Below are 23,821 nucleotides of genomic sequence, written 5' to 3' on the forward strand. Positions count from 1 at the left end.
AAATATGTTTTACCATGTGATACTGGCATAACCACAGATTTACACATCACTGAAACATGGTAGGATCTAAAAATATTGCTCCATGTATTGAAATAATTGAGTTCTTAAAAACATGAAGGTCATGCAAGGGCGCCTGGGTGTCTCAGTTGGTTACATGTCTGACTCTTGGTTTCAGCTCAGGTCATTATCTTGGGGTCATGAAATTGAGTCTCATGTCCGGCTTTGTGGTCAGTGGTGGGTCTACTTGTCTCTCTCCCTCTGCTCCTCACCACCTCCCCACCATGAGCACGCATGCTTGCTCTTACCTCTCTCTCTCTCTCTCTCAAATAAATCAATAAATAAAAATCTTTGAAAAACTCATACACAAAAGCCACGCAGTGGACAAAGAATAGCCTTTTCAACAAAGTGCTGGAACAATCAGATATCCGTGTGCAAGGGGTGCCTGGGTGGCTTAGTCAGTTAAGCATCTGCCTTCGGCTCAGGACATGATCCCAGGGTCTTGGGATCAAGCCCTGCATTGGCTGAGGTAGGGGAGGTTGTCCCTGCTCAGCAGGGAGTCTGCTTCTCCCTCTGCCCCTCACCCACCCCACTTGTGTACTCTCTGTCTTTCAAGTAAGTAAAATCTTTTTTTTTTTTTCTTTAAAGATCTTCTTTATTTATTTGACAGATAGATCACAAGTGGCAGAGGTTGGTGGTTGGTGGGTGGGTAGCAGGCTTCCTTCTGAGCAGAGCAGAGAGGCTGATGCGGGGCTTGATTCCAGAACTGGGATCATGACCTGAGCCGAAGGCAGAGGCTTTAACCCACTGAACTACCCAGGTGCCCAGTTAATAAAATCTTTAATAAAGAAAAGATGGGGCGCCTGCGTGGCTCATTTGTTAAGCGTTGGCCTTCAGCTCAGGTCATGATCCCAGCACCCTGGGATCGAGCCCCACATCGGGCTCCCTACTCTACAGGAAGCCTGCTTCTCCCTCTCCCACTTCCCCTGCTTGTATTCCCTCTCTCACTGTCTCTCTCTCTCTGTCAAATAAATAAATAAAATCTTAAAAAAAAAAAAAAAGTCATATGCAAGAAAAATCACCTTTAACACACACTTATTACCACACGTAAAAATTAAGTCAAAATGGATCAAAGATCAGTGACAACTCACAGCTGTAAAATTCCAGGAAGAAAACAGGAGAGAAATGTTTCCTACCATGGATTAAGTGAAGATTGCTTAGGTGTGACACCAAAAGCACAATCTTTTAGAGCAAAAAGATAAATTGAACTGCTCTTCACAAGATGCCACTGAGTGAACACAAGGCCAAAACTACACTGACTAGGAAAAAATACTTACAAAGTGTATATGTGGTCAAGGATTTATATCTGGAACGTAGAATGGATTCTCAAAACTCAGCAACTGAAGAATATTAAAAATTGGCTGAACACTGCACAGACCCTTCCCTGTCATGAGTATACAGGCAGCAGATAGACCTGAAAATGTGCTCGGCCTCATTAGCCCTCAGGGAGATGCTAGTGAGATCCCGCTACAAACCTTAGAATAACTATCTAAAATGAAAACGACTATACCAAGTATTGGCAAGGAGGGGAATGTCAACTGGCACAGCTAGTCTGGAAAACAGTTTGTTGGTGTTTTTAAATTTCAGGCTACCACTGTGGTGGGATGTAGCCATACTGCTCTGCATCCCACACTTAGCAAGGGAAACACACCAAGACTGGTACATGAGTGCTCCAGAACTGGAAACCAAATGGTGATCAGCAGAGCAATGGAAGAATAAATCGAGGCATAGCTGCAATACTCCCCAACCATAAAGGAAGAATCAAGTACTGAGGCACGCAAGAACTTAGGGGAACCTGAAAACAGTTCTGTTGAGTAAAAGAAAGCAGAGTACATAGAGCGTGCTTACACATCTATAAAATTCTAGAAAATATGAACTAACCTGTAGTGATAGAACCAATGAGTGGCTGCCTGGGGACTAAGGGTGTCAGGGAAGAGCAGCAGGGAAAGGCCACAATGCAGTCCTCAGTAAGTTTTTAAATTGCAGAGGTTTCCTGAGACCTGAGTGTGTGGGGTCCTTCGCCCTATAGGGTAAGAGGGCGCTCAGGCCTGTGGGATAGCACTCTATCATCATGCTGCAGGGGTTATGCAATCAACTTTCCTTTTCTTCCTTACTTCCAAGTAGTATATCCTAGCATCTCAAGAGAAAGTCCAATATTGTGTTTAACATCAAAAGATCACTGAATTAAGTATTTAGCTTCCCCAAGGGAACTGAAGAACAAAAGTAACAGAATCAGAATTTCAGCTAGAAAGAACTCTACCTCTTTATGGAATAAATTAATGGTTAAGTCTGAGTGTGTTCATTAGAAAACACGAGACCCATTATTTATAGGTGCACTTGTGCGTGAACAAGGGTCTTATCATAGTGAGCTACGTGAAGCCTCTCTGGAATGGTTGAGGGCCTCTTCACGGAGGAATCAGGAATGTACCTAATGAACTTCAGTGTCAGGCAGAGTTTGGAGCTTGCTCTCTGCTCCTGCTACCAAGAGTCTCGTGAGGACAAACAAGGGCAAGAGTTTCTTCTGGGGGACTCTGGGAAGGCTTCCTGGAGGAAGCTATTGTTTGAGAATCCCACTATGTGTCTGAGGAAGAAAGTATTTTGGAGAAAGGAACCACTGAGAGCAAAGAGAAGAAGGCTTGAGGCTTCTAGGTTGTTTAGGGAATGGAGAGAGAGAGAGGTCTGGTCAGGGGGTGTGGGAGTTGGGGAGACTGAGGAGAGAGGGAACTAGGATGGGAGGATCGGGTCCTTTAGGGCCTTCCTCCTGTGGTGAGAGATACGGGCTTGGTTCTGCCACAGCAAGTGGTCGGCAGGTGTTTTAGAAGATAACCCTAGGGGCATTGCAGTGGGTCCCAGAGAGGGGAAGATCAGAGATGAGGCCAGTCAGAGGTTGTGACATTTGGCCCCTGAGGATAGGGTAATGGGAGGTCCCCCTGCCGGAATCCCAGGCTCCTATGGCGGGTCCTCATCTGACCCAGAGAACTTTGATGGCTCACGGGTTTGGGCAGAAACATGGGCTGGACTTTTTTGAAGGATATACTCTTTTGAAGGAGGAATTTTAATTTTAATAAGGTCTAATTTATCAATTTTTTCTTTTTAAAAAGTCGTCTTCCCACATCTCATGTTAATTATATTTTTGTAAAGATTATATTTAATTTATTGAAGACTTCACCCTCCCATCTTCTCTAGACATCATTGACCCTGCGATCCTGCGCCCTGGACGCCTGGACAAAACACTGTTTGTGGGTTTGCCACCTCCCGCAGACCGTCTGGCCATCCTAAAAACCATTACAAAAGTGAGTAAAGGAAATGGCATGGTTTCATGTGTTTCTGTCCTTTTACACACAGGTATCTGTAGTTTTAAATATTTGTTCAGCCTGTGTCTCCCAAAGAAAAAGTGAATGGTTTAAATAATTGAAGAGACTGTCCATTCATTTTATTTGCTTAAAATAAAAGGGATATTTAGAGTTAAATGCTTGACTGATGTATTTGAGATTTTACTCTAATCATACTTTTTTGTTCTTTTGAATCTTTGATTGTTATTTTAGAGAAATTGCCCTTAGAGGAATTTTAAATGGAATAGAAACTTTTGTAGCTGAGAAGTGAATAGATACAGGCCTGTTATAAATATCCACGGAAACTGAGTCTCAATCACAGTGTTGAATCTGTCCTCCATGTTTGTATAGGCCAACTTTTTTTTTTAAGATTTTATTTATTTGTGAGAGAGAATGTGAGTGCGTTGGGGGAGGGCTAGAGGGAGAGAATCTCAGGCCAATTGCACTGAGCGCAGAGCCTGATGTAGGGCTGAGTCCCATAACTCTGAGATCATGACCTGAGCTGAAACCAGGAATCGGGCGCTCAATCAGCTGCACCACCCAGGATCCCTCTCCTTTATTTTAAGTAAACTACACCTGACATGAGCCTTGAACTCCTGACCCCAAGATGAAGGGTCAACACTCTATAAGCTGAGCCAGCCAGTCTGGTGCACGCCAGCTTTATGATGCCTGTATAGTATTCATGTTGCTATTGTTATAAAAATAATAAACAACATGGACAAAATACAAAGAAGAAAGCAAATCACCCTAAATTGTATGGCTACAAAAATAATGTGCATTGACATTTTTTTAATCTTTTTTTTACGATTTTATTTATTTGACAAAGCGAAAGACAGCAAGAGAGGGAACACAAGGGGGGGAATGAGAGAGGGGGAAGCAGACTTCTCATTGAGCAGGGAACCCAATGTGGGGCTCGATCCCAGGACCCGGGATTATGACCTAAGCCAAAGGCTGATGCTTAACAACTGAGACACCCAGGTGCCCCAACTTTCTTTAATTTAAAAAAAGGCAAAGCTAAAACAGTTATCAGACCTCCAGTAAATGTTTTTCTCCATAAATGATATTATTTCCTAAAATAGCACCCTAAGTGTTAAAAATGTAAAAAGATCAGGAAAACCAGTAAGCAGCAGAACCATTCTTTTTTTTTTTTTCCCAACTCTCATTTTTGTTTTAAGATTTTTTGTTTGTTTGTTTGTTTGAGAGTAGGGGTGAGGGAGCAGATGGAGAGGGAGAGTCTTAAACAGACTTCATGCTGAGCAGGACTCAGTCTCACGACCCTGAGATCACAAGCTGAGCTGAAACCAAGAGTGGGACAAAATGGTTCATGCCTTTATTTGGTTGCTACTAGTAAACGTTAAACCTTACACGTGTGTAGGGTATTCCATTTAAAATTCCTCTTTCTGTAATGGCAGGGGAAGATTCCAGGCTTTCATTACCTAAAACTGCATAAAGCAGTGAGTGTCCGCTGCTACCTTCCAAAGGAGGGGGTACGAGGGGACATAGGGGTGCAAGGGGGACCAGCCTTCTGGGTGGAGGCCCCAGTGAGAGATGTCTGGAAGACTGCTTGGAGGAAGTGAAGCCAGAAGCTGTGAAGGGAGGTACGCCAGACGCAAAGCCATGTCCGGCACAGCAAAAAGAACATGTGTGAGAACTGGGTCTGGTGTGAACAAATAGGATGCTGGATGACTGTAGAGTTGAGGGGCAAAGGCAGAGCAGGAGAAACTCTGTTTGGACCACTGAGTGGGTGAGAGTCTGGGAAGGAGGAGGTTCTGGTAGCTTGGTCAGTCTCCTGGCGAGAGTCAGCTCGAGTCTGGGAGGTCAGGAGAGCCCTCTAGCCGCCACCAGCATGGCTTCCTGTCAGAGACATGAAGACACATGGCTTTGGTCCAGGGCTTTTGACCCAGGGCAATCTGACTCCCAACAGCCCACCTCGCGGGCAGCATCTGGGGACACTCGTTTGGGGCCCAGGTGGGGGTGATGGTATGCCAAGTAGCCCCACAGCACGAAGTACCCGAGCCAGGACGTCCGCAGAGCCACAGCCACATAGCCCTGCTGTCACATGTGTCCTTGGGTCTCTGTGGCCAGCGGGTTCTGTGACAAGTGCACGCAGCATTTTGTCCCTGTCCTGGGCTCCTTCCCGGAGCTGTCTCTGAGGCATTGTTTGCTCTGTTTAAAGTGTGTGTGTACAAACACAGACAGACAAGCATGTGCACGTGCTCCTAATTTGTTTCCATGAACTCCCGGTAGTTCTGGTGGCTGAAAAATCCTTCCACTCTTGCCCCTGGGCGAGAACTAAATACAGGCACGGACCGGAGGAGGCCTGCCTGACGGGTGCTGTGGGTGCTCAGGGCCGCCCACATTTGGACCCACAGTGATGACCGATGGCTGTTTCCCTTGTGTTTTCCTCTGTGGGCTGCTCAGCACCATGGGACAGCCTGACACGTCCTTTAGCTATAATCCCAGTGCCATTTGCCGCAGTTATTAGCCCTCAGAGTTGGGTAAAAGCACCCCACCTCAAAGGCAAAGTTATTGAGAAAAGAAGGTAATAGAATGCTGTGCGTGGGAAGTATGTGCTCCTGATGGTGTGGGCTTGCTGAGGACGGGAAACCCTCCTCTTCTCTGAGGAGCACGTCTCCTAGACCAGAGGGTGACACGCATGCTTACAAAACAACACAGGCCCATTCATTCCTGCGGCATGGAGGCAGTAGAGGGGCTGAACCGCCCAGGGGTTTCAGCTATGTGAAGAAGAAAGTCCACTGACATATGGGCACTGGGCGACCCAGGGGTGGCGTTACAGGGCTTCGTCCGTGTGGTCAGGTTTGGTCCATCCACCAGCCCCACACGTTGTTGGACCAGCTGCGTGGGGAGAGCTGTGGGCATTTGGCTCCGTGGGTTTAGTGGTTTATGGTCTCAGGTTTGGGGAGGGTGCAGGGGCCTTTGTTCCAGGTCACTTTAAGGTGGCCATACTGTTATGATTGGGTGTCTTCAGTCTCACCTGGAAGGAAGGCTGGGCCACGGGGACAGATTGCTGAAGAAGCAGCTGTCACGTGTGTCAGTGGGACAGGGGTCTGGTTGCTTGGACACTGCACTGTCTGCGCACAGACATCATGATGCAGGTCACTGTTTGTTGATGTCCATGTTCTGTGACGTCGTGTGTGTTCAACAGGGGAACACCACCAGCTGGCTGTGAGTGTGGACGTTCTCAGGTGACAGTGAACCCCTCAACAGTCTCAGGCCCCATCCTGTGTCAATCCCAGCCTTGTATTTCCAGACGATCTCCTGCGAGCATATAGTGGGGGGTGGTTAAAGAACCATTTAACTGGCGTAAATATGGAGATTTAGGAGGAAGAGTGTAGAATTAGAGACAGCCGTCCTTTGGGCAACTTCTACACACAAGCTGGGAATATGGAATGAAAAGACAGAGAAAGACATTTTAATAGGAAAATCAGTGTGACTTTAAAAGCAGCTTTCTGGGGGCGCCTGGGTGGCTCAGTGGGTTAAGCCGCTGCCTTCGGCTCAGGTCATAAATCCATGGTCCTGGGATCGAGCCCCGCATGGGGCTGTCTGCTCAGCAGGGAGCCTGCTTCCTCCTCTGTCTCTCTGCCTGCCTCTCTGCCTGCTTGTCATCTCTCTCTGTCAAATAAATAAATAAAAAATCTTAAAAATAATTTTTTAAAAAAGCGGCTTTCTGTAGCACTATGGTTTGGGCTGTTTGTGGTCAGTTCTCAGCATCTGTCAGGGATAAAGGCAAAGGAGGGCTTTCGGCGGTGTCCTCTTTGACCCTAGTGGGTATTTTTGCTTCAGTTAAGCGTGTGCTGTGTGCTTCCGCGGGAGCCTTGGAGCCTCACACACAGAACCGCAGAGGGAAAGTTCTCAACCAGTGCCTGGGCACCTGCCTGCAGGGCAGAGGGCGGATCATCCTGCGGCACGCACTCTCCCGCCTCCACCCTCCTCTCCCCTTCCTCTCTTCTCCCCACTCTTCTCCCCAATCTCCCCTCCTCCTCGAATGTTCTGTTCACGGTCTATGTTGATAGCTAGAGCCAGAGCTGGCAGAGGGACAGGATGCAGAACCTCCGATTGCCAGAAGAGAACACAGTCAGACCGCCTGCCTGGACTGAGGAAAAGTGGCATTTTCAGTGTTTACCCTTTCGGTGCTAAAGTTTGCTAGACTTTTACTCCAGTTCCCCAGATTGTTATATATACAGTTTCCTCTTCTCTTACTGATATGTGAAATTGTAGGGGGAGAGGACAGTAAAATTCTCTCATCTTGGTCCTAGAAGTCTGAAAACACTCATAGGTGAAAGCAACTTCTCAGTATCTTTTAGTCTGTTTCTTTCTTTTTTAAGATTTTATTTATTTATTTGTCAGAGAGAGAGAGCACAGGCAGAGGGAGAGGCAGGCTCCCTGCCGAGCAAGGAGCCCGATGGGGAATTCGATCCCAGGACCCTGGGATCATGACCTGAGCCCAAGGCAGACGCTCAACCACTGAGCCACCCAGGCTTCCCTTGGAGTCTCTTTCTTTCTTTCTTTCTTTTTAAGATTTTATTAATTTATTTGACAGACAGATCACAAGTAGGCGGTGGGGGGAGAGGAAGCAGGCTCCCTGCTAAACAGAAAGCCCGATGCGGGGCTAGATCCCAAGACTCTGGAATCATGACCTGAGCTGAAGGCAGAGGCTTTAACCCACTGAGCCGCCCAGGTGCCCTTGGAATCTGTTTCTTAAGAGAACTTTAGCAATAACAAATTACTTACTTGGTATGTTTGGTAATAATGTGATAGAAAGATGTTTATCACCAAAAGCCCCTTGGACAAAGGGAATTTTTTTAAACTTCTATTTCTTCCTTAATAAATGTAATTAAAACAAAATGTCTGCCAAGTGCTTTGAGATAATACATAGCCTTTAAAATAGCAGTAAATCCCACTAAAAGACTCAAAATTCCCCATTTGTTTTTTTTTTTTTTACAGTGTGTCCCAGAAGACTAAAATATATCTTAAAATCTCATCTAGAAACATTAAATTTTCATGAGCTAAGAATATCAGGTATAATAGGCAATGTCTGTGAACCTCGTAACAGTGTTCCAGGCATTTGGAATGTTTAGCTGTTGTTTCCAGTTTAGTGATGAGCAGGATACAGAGGGGTACCCTTCCATGGGTAAGTCCAAAGATTGGCAAGAAACTCCAAACTAACAATTACCATGTTATCGTGGTAAGGTGATATTAATTTTCCTTCCTTTATTTCTTTACGATCAACTATGTAAATAGATAACATTCTGATTCCAGAGTTTATTATATGACAAAGGACAGGTTTCTGTGATTAAATATAGATGTCATCATTGAAATAAAAATTATAGGGGCGCCTGTGTGGCTCATTCAGTTGAGCATCCAACTCTTGTCACAATTCAGGTTGTGATCTCAGGCTCATGAGCTTGAGCTCTGCATCACCCTCTGTGTTCAGCAGGAGTCTGCTTGGGATTCTCTCCCTCTTCCTTTCCTTCTGCGTGTGCTTGCTCTCTCTCTCTCTCAAATAAATAGATCTTTTAAAAAAACAAAAAAAGCGGGGGGCACCTGGGTGGCTCAGTCAGCGGGTTAAGCATCTATCTTCGGCTAAGGTCATAATCCCGGAATGCTGGGATCGAGTCCCACATCGGGCTCCCTGCTCAGTGGGGAGTGTGCTTCTCCCCCTTTTGCCTACCCCCCGACTCATGCACGCATGCACTCGCTCTCTCTAATAAATAAATAATAGTCTTGAAAGTAAGTAAAAAAAGAAAGAAAAGTAATGGTATAAGACAAAATACTTTTGAACCCCTGTTCTGTAACATCTGTGCTTATTCAGAATTCTAGGAATAATTGTAAAGGGGTCCTAACTTCTTTTTCTTACTTGTGATAAAATATGTTTAACTTAAATTTACCATTTTAACCATCTTTTTAATTGAAGTATAATTAACATAATGTAATATTAGATCCCAACACACACTATAGTGATTCAACACTTCCATGTGACAGCCGGTGCTCATCAGGACAGGAGCATTCTTCAATTCCCATCCGTTACATCACCCACTCCCCTACACACCCACCCCCTCTGGTGACCATCAGTGTGTTCTCCACAGTGAAGAGTTTGTTTCTTGGTTTACCTCTCTCTCTCTCTTTCCTTTTTTCCACTTTTTTCACTTGTTTTCTTTCTTAAATCCCATATACAAGTGAAATCATATCGTATTTGTCTTTCTCTGATGGATTTATTTCACTTACCATTATACTCTGTAGCTCCACCCATGTCATTTCAAATGGCAAGATTTCATTCTTTTTTATGGCTGAGTACTATTTTATTATACCACATCTTAATCCCTTCCTCACTCAGTGGACAGCGGGGCTGCTGCCATATCTTGGCTGTTATAGATAATGCAGCTATAAACATCGGGGTGCACGTGTCTCTTTGAATTAGTGTTTTTCTATTCTTAGGTAAATACCCAGTAGTGCAGTTGCTGGATTGTAGGGTAGTTTTATTTGTAATTTTTTGAGAACCTTCCCTACTGTTTTCCAGAGCAGCTGCACCAGTTTACATTCCCACCAACAGTGCTCAAGGGTTCCCCTTTCTCCATGTCCTCCCCAACACCTGTTGTGTCTTGTGTTGTTGATTTTAGCCACTTTGACATATGTGAGGTGGGATCTCCCTGCGGTTTTGATCTGCACTAACCTGGTGATCAGTGACGATGAACATCTTTTCATGTGTTTGTTGGTTATCTCTCTTGTCTTCTTTGGAGAAGTGTCTGTTCATGTCTTCTGCCCATTTTAATAGGATTATTAGGGGTTTTTTGGTGTTAAGTTGTATAAAGTTCTTTATGTATTTATGTATTTTGACATATCAGATATATCATTTGCAGTTACCTCCCATTCGGTAGGTTATCTTGTCATTTTGTTGATGGTTCCTTTGCTGTACAGGCGATTTTATCTTCATGTAGTAATGTAATTTCCCTTGGCTTTCCCTTGCCGGAGGAGACAGATCTAGAAATGTTTCTACGGCAAGTGTCAGAGACATTACTGCCTACATTTTAACCATTGTGAAGTGTACAGTTCTTTGCCATTAGTACTTTTACAGTGTTCTTCTTAAACTGTACAGTTGAACCGAGTAATTTAAAGATCAGATTGGCATAATTCTTCAGTTCATGAATCAGCAGCATACCATCCAGCAGGTAGAAAGGAGCTCCGAAGAGTTGTAGGAAAAGAAAGATTTTTTTTAAGGCAGAAAGGAGATGGGACAGGAAGTGTATTAGGAAGGAATATGTCATTTCACACCAAGTTACCTCCATAAGGGGTCAGAAGGGTCTGTTGCAGAGTGTGGGGGGATTGTCTCACTAGTTTGGACCTGCTGGTCAGAGGATCCCCTCACTGACAGAGACCCGCAGCTGATACCTTCCTTGCGTCAGAAGGTTCCCTTGCTGGTGAGGACCCGGGGCTGAAGGTCCCCTTCCTTCAGTCTTCCTGGTGGAGACCTGGGGCTGAAGGATCCCTCCCTTTGTTGGGTTTCCTCGTTGCTGTAGACCAGGAGTTCCAGACCCAGGGGCTGAAGGTGATGTGACCTTCTGGGAGAGGCTACACCTGCAGTTGGGTTGGGTGTTAAGTCTCGGTTTGCTGACTGGGACTTGGCACAACTGATTCTGTTCATGGCCTTGTCTCCTTTTTAACAATTCTCCCACTTTTGGTCCTACCTTCAGCCTACCTGAGGATGTGATAAAAATGTACGGCCCTGGCACCCCTCCCCTCTTGGTCTTCGAAGGTCTCAGTGTTTGCTGATGCTCTGTGGTAAGGACAGGTCATGACTTCAGGCTCACTGCTGCTTAGTGGGTCATTGCCTTAGTCCCATTTCTAACTCTGTTCCTGGGGAGCTTGTGGGCTGGGTTCTTAGTGACCGTAAACATGCATCTGAAGCTTTTGAGGGCATACAGCATGCTAGGGAGCCAGCTCTGGTTATTATAAGCAGAACAGTTCCCAGTGCACTTTAGGTGCACTTTGGAGCCATGGTCCCAAGACCCACACCAATCAAAATCTAGTCAGAGAAAGACCCTGTTGAAGGAATTACTTTTTGTAAGTCAAGTGGCCTGTTCGATGACTTTATGTTGCTGAGTTTCAGCTTCCCCAGAAGTGTGGGGCACACGGTCTTGGCCACAGCGTGGACACCTCCTCTTTTTATAAAATCAAGTGTGATGCTACCGTCAGAGTCAACTTTGGCCAGAGTCTATGGGTTTTTGTTGAATAGCTTTGCTGTAGGAACAGATTTGGTAATATTTTCAAGAGTTAAGGAGAGGTTCCTGATCTTAGCTGCATATACTTTTATTCCTACCCATTTCAGGAAACCTGGGACCTGCCAGAGGGAGCTAAGTTTGAATCATGAGGGCTTTCTGCTACAGCCACAGAGTCCAGGGAAATTTAAGGGTCTATAGACCACATGGACTGTTTTATTCAGGTTATGCCTGCTGTGTTTATCCCTTTGAATTAGTATTTTTGTATTCTGTAGGTAAATACCCACTACTACAATTGCTGGATCATAGGGCTGTTAATCAGAGACAGGAGAATGGACCCAGGGCTCAGAGAATCAGGCACAGTAGAGAGGGGCTGAATTTGTTCAAAAGAAACTGAGGCAGGAGTATGATGGCAGGTCCAACAGTCAATTGGAAGTTGGATTACCCGCCCCTCTCCCACTACCTTTTTGGCCAATGCCAGGGCAGAGGGAAAAGAAGAAAGGGTTTTGTGGTTAGTTGAAGTGTGAAGGTTTCCTCTGGGGACTTAGGAGGAAGCAGTCCACCTGTGGCCTGCTCCTCTGCCCATCACTTTGACTTGAGGTCTCCAGCTGCGGCAGACCAGATGTCAGGTGACGTTCTTCAGCTGTGTGCTGCTTATGCAAAGTCAAAACCCTGAACTCTGAAGGCCTTCTGCCTCAGGAGGGCCACCTGCCTGGGAGGGGCGCCTGGCATGAGGCCGTCCACGGGGGCTGGAAGGCAGTCTTTGTTCGTAGTGATTCTGATCCATAGTGGTGGGTAAACCAGAAATGTTACTGTGGAGAGTCATGGGCAGATGATTGAGGAAACAGTTCAGGACCCGGTCTAGTCACAGGTCTAGTCACAAAGCCTCAGCGGCAGTTAACAAGACTAGAACGGAATATGGACAAAGGTACGAATGAGCGTTTCTCTACAGTTACCTTCATTTTTGAATTTTAGGGGTATCAGGCTGGGAGAAAAGTAAATGTTTCACCTTTGTTTATAAAGCCTTTTCCAAACTGCTGTTAAGTCATCTATAGTTCCTCAGATGAGGAAAAATAAAATATTAAAGAACCAGCAGCGCTTCTGGCAAGAGTTGTAAAAACTGTAATCCTTAGTTTATTCAGCCCCGTGTTATTAATTCTTGTTCTGTATGAATCCAGGTTTTTGCCTTCAGTTCCAGAAATTCTTGCGCAATTTTTACACTGGATCTTAGCCAAAAGGCTGAGAAGCGATTGCGCCATTCATTTTTATGAAGTTACTGGAAACCTGTATTTGCCCGAGGGTTTTCCATGAAACTCCTTGAAGGTGACCCACTTTGGCAGGAACATTATTGCAAAAGCATCCAACTAACACAATAACTCTGTAAATGACAGACAACTTAAAAAAACCTCCATTGTTAAAGATCAATTAGAGTCCATTATGATGGGATTGACAGGAGATTTGGTTGATTGTGTAACAGAATTTTCAAATGACAACTGGGAAGACGATGGTAACATTATACTGGACGTACCAGATTCTGGGAGTCTCATGTCATTTCTGCGAGAGTCACATACCCACACAGTACTCCATAAACAAGGCTGGTACCCCACAGGGCCCCCCCGCCATGACAACATAGCAAGTAAGCCGTCATTTGACATCTCCCTCTTCATAAGGAGAGAAGAAATCTTTGGAGATGTTCTAGGGGCCCTTCAGTCAATTTCAGAATTAGCTCTAAGTTAAAAAGACTTCATTTAAGATTTGAAATTGCCAAGTTTGTCAAAAGTATCAAAGGTTTAAAACACTTGAGTAGTATCACAAGGTGTTCACAAGGTAACCATTGTGAAACTTCTAGTTACCTTCTTAAACATGGTGACACTTAAATACCTCTCAGGCAAATATCGAAAATTAAATCCTTTTGTAATTTCCCCCCATTTTTTTGAGGGGGGAGGAGCAGAGGGAGAGGGAGACAGAATCCCAGTCAGATTCCATTAGCATAGAGCCTGACGTGGGACTCAGTCTTCCCAACCCTGAGATCAGGACCTGAGCCGAAATCAAGAGTCAGACGCTCAACTGACTGAGCCACCCAGGTGCCCCTATAATTTCTTATTTAAGAGCAAACCAGGGTGCCTGGGTGGCTCAGTGGGTTAAAGCCTCTGCCTTCGGCTCAGGTCATGATCTCAGGGTCCTGGGATTGAGCCCCACATTGGGCTCTCTGCTCAGCAGGGAGCCTGCTCCCCCCCCCCATCTCTGCCTGCCTCTCTGCCTACTTGTGATCTCTCTCTGTCAAATAAATAAATAAAATCTTTAAAAAAAAAAAAAAAAAAAGGGCAGGCCAGTAATCCAAGGAAACTCGTCCTTCTGCAGATGAGAGAAAATTAAGGTTTAGTTCTACCTAAGTACAATATTGGTACTAAAGCTTCTTTAACCCATAAAGGTATTTGATGTTATTCACCTTGATCACCTGTAAAATTCTTTTTCAACTCTTAAAAACCTTAATTTGTAATGAAAATTAAGAAGTAAGCAATTGTGGACTGTCCGTTCTGTGCCTTGTCAAATTTACGAATATTGTTCATATTTTCTAGAAATGTGTTTTCTCACAGTAAACTTTTGGGTGACACAAAACATGTTTTCTAACAGATCCAAATATCTTTTGCTACTCCGCAAAGGAAACCAAATGTAGATGAACCTGGTGTAAATGATGTTTCAGTATTTCATTTGCGGATGATCTAGACATTGAATTTAGACATTGAACACTGAACTCATCATTTAACTAATTAATAAAACTTTAAGGTTTTGGGTAACCAGAAGATCTTTGGGAACTATTTGCTGAAAATTTCACCTAGAGATTCTTCTCATTTACATCTATTTAAATCATTTGTTCTTAACAGTTGTGCTTTGATTCCTTAGGAAAATTTCACTGACTTTGGACACAAAGTCATTTCAAGTTAGTTTTGGGGGCAACCGATTTTGTAATAGGTAACAGGAACTTACTTGATTAGTAAGCCCGAGTGGAAAAGACATTTCATTATATTTAGTGTTAATAACTCCAAAGACGTGGCTGTTTTAATTAAACCAACAAACCAGAAGTAGTTTTAGTCACCAAAGATTATCCTAGATCATGTGAACTGGAGGGTTGGTAAAAGCTCCAGATATTTGGGTTGGGTTTTATATTTTTTAAGGGTTTTAGGAATCCTTCCCCAAACCCTACAGAAGGCCTTTCCTTCCGTCTGGTGACATTGGCTTAGCTTAGCTCAGAGGGGAGGGCTGAAAAAAAACATTCCTATCAGGCTCTGAGTATCAGCTTCCAGTTTGACCAAGTACTGAAACAATCTTTTTAAATACTTTGTCAGTTTGTAGTTTGTTTGTAGCTGGGACAAACAGTAAATATTTCTGGCAATATTGAACCACCCCTTGGACTTAAGTGACGTCACCAGAGAGGGTGCAAAAGTTCGATCTCTTTCTGCTGGATGATACAGACAAAGGGCTGGGAGGGCGGACTCTCGTGGGAGTGTTCACCTCTGGTGGCTGTTCTGTTTCCCAGGATCCCGTCTGCAGGCTCCATACAGCTTCGGGCAGAGGTGTGGCTCTGGTATCCCCCAGACTTTGATAAGGTTTTCGTTAATTTTGATTCTGGTTCCCTGGCTGTTTCTGGAGTGAGGTCACAGCCCACTCCCACATCTCTGGGAGCCTTGCCAGCTCTGGGACTGCCCAGTGGGAGCCCTCTCTCTTGGCGGGGTGGGGAGGGGGGATGACAGGGTGTATGTGCAGGCACTACTTTGGCAGGTCTTGTTGGCTTTTGTTCCATAGTCTTTCCAAGTCAGGTCTTTGGCCTCTTATCCTGTTTTCTGCCTTCTTATCAACCCATTAATCTTACCACAGAACTCAAGTGTAGAAGCCTTCCAGGATCCTCCCTGAGCTTAGGAAATTTTTTAGCTGTGACCTTGAATTTGACTTTTGACCAAGGATTGAAAGCTGCCTGAGGAGGATGGCTGTGGCTCTGACTGTGGGTGGCCTTGTTTGAAAAGAAGCCTATTTGATAGTGACCTCTCAGTGCAAAGGGGTTGACGCTGAGGAGTGCTAGAAGGAGGAGTGCTGGAAGGAGGAGTGCTGAGCAGAATAGTGACATCGTACAGTCTTTTGTATTAGTTGCCTCTCCTTTTCAGTTTCCATTAACCTTAGGCACAGGTCTTTGAGGATAGCTATTTTGGAATTTTGAAGCATTTTGGAGGCTTCTGCACGCCAGTTAAAATAGGAGTCCCATTCTCTTTATTTGGTTTGGGAACCTTTGTTTTTAAGGACACTTTTTTTTTTTTTTTTTAGGATTTTAGTTATGTATTTGTTAGAGAGCGCAAGCAGGTGGTCTTTGAGGATAGCTATTTTGGAATTTTGAAGCATTTTGGAGGCTTCTGCACGCCAGTTAAAATAGGAGTCCCATTCTCTTTATTTGGTTTGGGAACCTTTGTTTTTAAGGACACTTTTTTTTTTTTTTTTAGGATTTTAGTTATGTATTTGTTAGAGAGCGCAAGCAGGTGGAGCAGCAGGCAGAGGGAGAGGGAGAAGCAGGCTCCCCGCTGAGCAGGGAGCCCAAAGCGGGGCTCTATCACGGACCCTGAGATCATGACCTGAGCTGAGGGCAGATGCTTAACCAACTGAGCCGCCTGCACCCCAAGAATAATTAAGATTTTAATTTGATTATTTGGTTTTTGGGTGTTGAGTTGTATCAGTTCTTTGTATAATTTGGACACTAACCCTTTATCAGATATGTCATAAGCAAATACCTTATGCTATTTAGTAGTTTACCTTGATCAACAAGTAACTGAACATAAACATGAACAAAACAGGTACTTTGGTTGATCATTTCCTTTCTCTGCAGAAGCTTTTTATTTTGATGAAGCCCTAGTAATTTATTTTGCTTGTATTTTCCTTGCCTCTGGAGACCTATCTAGAAGAACATTGCTATGGCCGATATCAGAGACATTACTGCCTATGTTCTCTTCTAGCTGTTTTATGGTTTCAGGTCTCACAATTAGGTCTTGAATCCATTTTGAGTCTTTTTGTGTGTGTGTATGGTATAGGAAAGTGGTCTAGACTCATTCTTCTGCATGTAGCTGCCCAGGTTTTCCCAGCACCATTGACTGAAGAGATTGTCTTTTCCCCATTGGATGTTCTTTCCTGCTTTGTTGAAGATTAGTTGACCATAGAGTTGTGGGTCCATCCCTGGGTTTTCTGTTCTGTTGCACTGCTCTCTGTGTTTGTTTTTGTGCCCATACCATACTGTCTTGATCACTACAGCTCTGTAATATAACATGAAGTCCAGAATCATGATGCCTCCAGCTTTGCTTTTCCAAGATTGCTTCACTCTTTGGGGTCTTTTGTGGTTCCACACAAATTTTAGGATTGTGTGTCCTAGTTCTATGAAAAATGCTGTTGGGGGACGCCTGGGTGGCTCAGTTGGTTTAGCAGCTACCTTTGGCTCGGGTCATGATCCCAGCATCCTGGGATCGAGTCCCACATCGGGCTCCTTGCTCAGCAGGGAGCCTGCTTCTCCCTCTGCCTCTGCTTGCCATTCTGTCTGCCTGTGCTCTCTCTCTCCCCCCGCCCCCGATAAATATATAAAATCTTAAAAAAAAAAAAAAAGAAAAGAAAAATGCTGTTGGTATTTTGATAGGGATTGCAATATATGTATAGATTACTTTGGGTTGTAGAGACATTTTAACAATATTTGTTCTCCCAGGGGCGCCTGGGTGGCTCAGTTGGTTGGGTGATTGCCTTCAGCTCAGGTCATGATCCTGGAGTCCTGTGATCAAGCCCCACATCGGGCTCCCTGCTCAGCAGAGAGCCTGCTTCTCCCTCTGCCTGCTGCTTTGCCTACTTGTGCTTTCTCTCTATGTCTCTGTCAAATAAAAATAAATTAAAAAATAAATTTTTTGTTTTCCCGATCCATAAGAATGGAGTGTCTCCATTTTTTTGTGTATTCAACTTTTTTTTTTTTTTTAAGATTTTTATCTATTTATTTGACAGAGAAAGACAGCCAAAGAAGGAACACAAGCATGGGGAGTGGGAGAGGGAGAAGCAGGCTTCCTGCTGAGCAGGGTGCCTGATGGGGGACTCCATCCCAGGACCCTGGGATCATGACCTGAGCTGAAGGCAGATGCTTAATAACTGAACCACCCAGACATCCCCATCTTCAATTTCTTTTATGAGTGTTTTTTTCAGAGTATCAATCTTTCAACTCTTTGGTTAGATTTATTCCTAGGTAGTTTACTGTTTTTTGGTTCAATTATAAATGCGATTGTTTTCTTAATTCTCTTTCTGCTGCTTCACTATTGGTGTATAGAAATGCAACAGATTTCTGTACATCGATTTTTGTATCCTTTGATTTTACTGAATTCATTTATCAGTTCTAGCAGTTTTTTGGTGGAGTCTTTAGGGTTTTCTACATAGAATATCATGTCATCTGCAAATACTGAGTTTTGCTTCTTCTTTCCAATTTAGATGCCTTTTATACCTTTCTGTTTTCTGACTGCTGCAGCTGGGACTTACAATAATATGTTGAATAAAAGTAGTGAGATTGAACATCCTTGTCTTGTTCCTGACCACAGAGGTCAGTTTTTCCCCATTTAGGATGATATTAGCCATGGGTTTTTCATATATGGCCTTTATTATGTTGAGTTATGTTCCCTCTAAACCTACTTTGTTGAGGGTTTTTACCATGAATGGATGTTGGACTTTGTCAGATGCTTTTCCTGCGCCTATTGAAAGGATCATATGGTTTTTATCCTTTCTCTTGTTGATGTGATGTATCACAGTGATTGATTTGCAAAGATTGGATCACCTTCATATCCCAGGAATAAATCCCACTTGATGGTGGCGAATGTCTTTTTTAATGTACTATTGGATTCAGTTTGCTCATATTTTGTTGAAAATTTTTACGTCTATGTTCCTCAGAGATATTGGCCTATAGTTCTCTTTTTTTGTGTGGTATCTTTATCTGGTTTTGGTATCAGGATCACGCTGGCCTCACAGAATGAATTTGGAAACTGTCCTTCCTCTTGTAGTTTTTGAAATAGACACTTACTGTGTTTTATTACCAAAATAAATTATAAAGTTCTAGGAACTTCCCAAAGTCCATTTAGTTGTAGATTTGAATTTTAGAACTCAGAATTCCTAATTCCTGGCCCAATGTTATTTCTTCTTTTTAGACTTTTTACTGAAGTACAATGCACATACAGAGAAGTGGAGATGTCATTAAATACTCAGCTGCCTGAGTTTCTATAAACAAAACCTCCAGATGAAGGAAGAGAACATTATCAGTTATGGTCAGAGAGCGTTAGTTGCCAGGGCTGGAGGCAGTGGGAGTGGGCAGGCCAGTGGCTCTGCGTCTAGCATTTCATTTGGGGAAGGTGGAAGAAGCTCTAGACATGAACGGCTGTACAACACTGTGAATGTACTTAATGCTACTAAACTGTACAGTTAAAAATGGTTAAACTAATAAGTTTTGTTAAGCAAATTTTACTGCAGTAAGAAAAGAGAGATCGTCACCAGAGCCTCAGAAGCTGTTCTCCTTCCTTCCCGCCACTCCCGAGCCCCCCAAACCCCTCCCCTTCCTGTGCCCCACGTTAACTGACTAAATGGAAACATTATACATTATAAGGGTCCATGCAGTCTGGCCATCTAGTTTTACACCCTTGGGAGGGAAAAAAGAAACGAGCACCAAGATTGTTTGCCTGAGGTCCCACAGAGTTTATTCCTCGTGATGTCTTCCCAGGTCAGTGTGGATTGAGTGGGAACCATAACTGTTTCTTGACTACGTGTTGGATGAACATTTGCGTTTTATCAGGTCATAGCAGATGCAGAGTTTATGAAGCTGTTAAATATGCACAGCCGGGAGGAAGAGATAGGACGCTGTGTGTCTGCGTGTGGCGCCTGGCCGTCTGGTCCAGCTCGCGGCGCCCACCATGCTGATGCGTAATACCTAACCTTGAGGTTTAAGAGCCCTTTGACTCACTCACTTTCTGTGTGTTTCTTCAACTGTTTCCTAAAGTGATACTTATTACAAAGGAAGGAGTATATGCAATATATGTGTACATTATAAAAAAGAATAATAAAGCAAAAACTCACAGACCTGCCATTTATCTCGGTCATGATTTTAAGTCACTAAAATGTCATTACATCTGTAGCGTAAGCAAATGCCTATATGTTGCTGGAATTCCGAACATGTCCTGATGTCTGTCCTTTCTGGCATCTGTTGGTATATGAGCCATTGGGGAGGTGGCACCAAGGCCTGGATCGAGTTGCAGACAAGGGCTAGGAACACACGGAGCCCAGAGGGTGTGTGGCATCCTCCCCTGGTCAAGTTCAAGGTTCTTCCCGTCTCACCTGCCAGCCTTGCTTCGAAGTACTTGCCTTATTTAATTGGCCAGAGGAAGTGTTTCTTCCCTTTAGAAAGGTTGAAGTGGTGGTTTCTGTTCTTGCTGCAACTGCACAGATTCTCAGCTCCACAAGATCAGTCAGTCATTTGCCTTTAGCTTTCTGAATATTGGAGTCCACTTCCTAACCTTGTTTCTCAAAATTGGAATTTTTTAAAAAGATTTTATTTATTTATTTATTTGACAGAGATCACAAGTAGGCAGAGAGGCAGGGAGAGCTGCTCTGCAGAGAGCCCGATGTGGGGCTCGATCTCAGGACCCTCAGATCACGCCCCAAGCTGAAGGCAGAGGCTTAACCCACTAAGCCACCCAGGCACCCCTCAAAATTGGAAATATATAGAAATCTCACAATACTGGTCTAGGAGTCAAAGATAATTCATTTAGTCAAGCGGTTATTACTGTTCATGAAGAACCTGTTCTGTGAAAAAGCCCAGATCTTTAAAGTCTCCATGAAAACTGATTTTTCTCTCTTAGAATGGCACCAGACCGCCCCTGGGTGCAGACGTGAGTTTGGAAGCCCTCGCTGCTGACCTGCGCTGTGATTGCTACTCGTGAGTACCTCAATCTCAAGTCCTGATCTCTCGATCTTGTGGACAGGATGGGGGACAGCAGTCCTATGGGGAGGGTTGAGCTTGGTGTCTGTTGAGTGCCCACGGTGGTTAGTGGCTGGCTCGGGCCTGGCTCTTCCTTCTGAGAGAAGGGACTACCCGTCTTGAGGCTCTGAGGAGCTCTGGTGCTGGGGCGCATGTGCTCCCACATCGACTCTTGGTTCCCAGCTTCCCTGACTACTGTGGCTGCCTTCGCCTGTTGTCCATCCCTTCTTCCAGAAGACCTGAGCAGACATTTCAGTGTTCCTGCTTCAGCCCTGAAGAGGGTCATCTGTGCGTGTTTTGTTCTCCAAGGCTCAGAAGGCATTTTCACAGCACACCTGCTAACCTGTACAACCATAGTGACAGCCAGAAAAGAGCGTTTCTGCTGGCAGCACGTGTGTTTGTGTGGTCATGGTTTTTGTTATTTTCTTTACGTTCAGTAAGGTGGTTAACTGTCCCACTTTGGGTACACAGAGAAGAAAACGAAACTCTCATTTCACTAACAGGGAGACGTCTGCCTCTCTGGCTTTGAAAGCCTTACTGCTTGGTTGTCCTTAATATATTTGGTGCTCGTGATATTCCTCTAGATCAGAGCCAAATATGTGCTTTCCAAAGCCAAGCGAGTAAGGTGATGTTTTCTTTCTTTATCTCTCTCTTTTTAAATTAATTTATTTCAGTGAGAGAAAGAAAGAGCGTGTGATGGGGGGAAGGGACAGAGGGAGAGAGAATCTCAAGCAGACTCCGCACTAGTGCAGAGCCTGACATGGGCTCGATCCCATGACTCTAAGACTGTCAACTGAGCTGAAACAAGAGTCCAGTGCTCAGCCAACTGTGCCTCCCAGATGCCCCGAGACAACATTTTCACATTGGAGACATTCAGGACTCTGTTACTCCACAGTGTAAACTTAAATCCCAACAGCCAGACCGACAGGGGACCATATTGGCATCTGGTTACATCCATTCTAGTCGAAGACCTTCATTTCTTGTAAAGAGGATTACACTGGAAACCATATGATCATTCTCAGGGAGTGTGGTCAGGATGCATCATTTTATCTCGTTTCTTCACATATGAGCATCGGGGCCATGACCCTCTTCTCTGTCCAGCTATCTTGGCTCAGGCATGAAGGCAGGGATTGTCTTGACGACAGGACACACTCAGAGTCACAGGTGGTGGTGGTCAGCAGAAGCCCCTCCCTCCCTCTAAGGACAGTGCACTCCTTCCCCCACTTCGATTGGGATCAAACTTGTACAACTACAGGAACTATTACACAGGGGGGATGGCTTATGTGAGTAGTTTACAGCTTGAAGAGCTAAAACACAGAGGCAGTTTAATGGCAGAACTTACCCTGGGCCACACCTTCTGGATTCTTCAGAGGAGGGTGCAGGTTTACAAAGGGGTCAGGGGTACCATTGGATACCTAACCACAGAAACGTTGCATTTAGCTAATAATTTAAGCTCTGTGGGCATTTAATGTTTTACATTGTGTTGGATGGGCAACATTATATACATGAAGTAAGTTTTAATGTCTAGAAATTAGGTTTTTGTCCCCAGGTCCAAACTTTCTCCCAAAGAGCTGCACGATTCTGTTGAAGATGTGATGTAGTGAAATGCCAGTGAGCTTGTTGAATGCTCGTTGAACTCAGGAACTGTGCTAAGTCAGCATAGTGTAGCACAAAGTAATTAAAGGCTTGTTAGCTGTCCTGCTTTAATTCATTTATGACAGGTCCACTCAGCTCAGACTTGAGTCAGGACATTAAAGACTTGCTAGCCTTTGTGCTTCCCCTTTTTGAAGTAGGTGCCATAAATGACTCGTGTAAGCTTATTCTAGGCGGTAGGTCGCGTGTGCACAGGCAGCACACTGGCAGCACAGGCCCCGTGGATGGAGATTTTATGATGAATGTGTAACTTTCTATCAACTGGGCAATTCATGTAGACTTTTTACGTTAACTTCAGTATCTATGGCTGTTAGCACAGGAATGTTTATGATTCCTTGCATTGTTTCCATCATAATTACCCTTCTTCTAAAAGCTAGAGATATTTGAAGTAAAATTGAAAAGGTCTTTTGCTGCTGACCCTAGTGGTCAGTCTGTTCCCAAGCTGTGTGGTTTTTGACTAGAAACTGCAGTCAGGCTCCATTCTTTGTGCTGTCGTAGAATAACTAAGAGCAGTTCTTCTCCTGCAGGGGTGCAGATCTCTCTGCTTTGGTTCGGGAAGCGTCCATCTGCGCCCTGAGACAGGAAATGACAAGACCGAAGGGTGGAGGTGAGACAGGTACGGTGCTTTTTGGAATGTCTCTGTTCCCTGTCGTTGTCACCTCACACCACTGCTGACCCACAAAGTGACCGTTGTCTCATGTCTGTGATGTGAAAGCTGACATGTCTCTGACAAGACCATTCCAGTAGGCTTCACCTCACATGGTGTCTGGCAGCCATCTGGTGGCTTCTCAGCCTCTTCTTCCCCCCTCAGAGTCCACGCATCTGTTTTTATTCCCACTGGGTTTCTCTGTCTCCCTCTTCCTTCTGTCTTTGGTTCCTGAGAATCCCAGGGTGAACTTTGGTTTAGTTCCCAGCGGCATCTGTGCCACCGAGATCTGTCAGCACACGTCCCTTCCCTGTGTTTTTGTTATGATTCAGTTATCCAAATCGCTTTTATTATAAGCTATTTTAGATTCCTCTTGGAGGTTGTAAGTGATGAATCACTAAATGCTACTCCTGAAACCAACATTACACTGTATGTTAACTAGAATTTAAATAAAAATTTGGAGATGGAAAAAAAAGAAAAGACCACTGGACTTAGAATCAGGAAAAAAAAAATACAAGTTGCCGTGGCATTCAGATTATATTACATGATTTAAAAAAAAAAAAAAGTTCACCCATAGAGAGCTTTATAATTCTGCATTAAAGTTAAGAATTAAAATAAAACAATAAAAATTTAAAAAGTTTTTTTTTTAAACAAAATTTAAAAATCTCTTGGAAGTAACAGATAAAATTCGCAAACCTAGACTATCTTGTAAGAAACATTGTGTAAGTGCTACTTGAGAGCAGAGTCTATGGTGTTTTGCTCTCAAGCACTTGAGAGCAGAGTCTGTTGGCTGTTTGGATATTCATGTGTAATCATGCAGCAAATTCTGACATCTGTGCTCTGCTGCAGTTTGCATTACTAGTTACCTGTCCTCTAGGGA

The 23,821-nt window shown here is 44.1% G+C and overlaps 1 protein-coding gene across 6 annotated transcripts in view; it reads left to right on the top strand.

The window, feature by feature from the left end:
- The window catches only part of NVL (nuclear VCP like), a 99,732-nt gene that overhangs the window by 66,337 nt on the left and 9,574 nt on the right, over window positions 1-23,821 (top strand). For 5 of the 6 annotated variants that reach the window (XM_082704507.1, XM_082704504.1, XM_082704505.1 and 2 more), the window contains 3 exons: window positions 3,244-3,350; window positions 20,524-20,600; window positions 22,823-22,911. In XM_082704507.1, the coding sequence (XP_082560633.1) occupies window positions 3,244-3,350; window positions 20,524-20,600; window positions 22,823-22,911 (273 nt within the window). The remainder of the gene's footprint in view (window positions 1-3,243; window positions 3,351-20,523; window positions 20,601-22,822; window positions 22,912-23,821) is intronic. The other variant, XR_014304285.1, reaches the window with a different exon arrangement.

Source organism: Mustela nivalis (assembly GCF_964662115.1).
Source record: "Mustela nivalis genome assembly, chromosome: 16".
Classification (NCBI taxonomy): Eukaryota; Metazoa; Chordata; class Mammalia; order Carnivora; family Mustelidae; genus Mustela; species Mustela nivalis.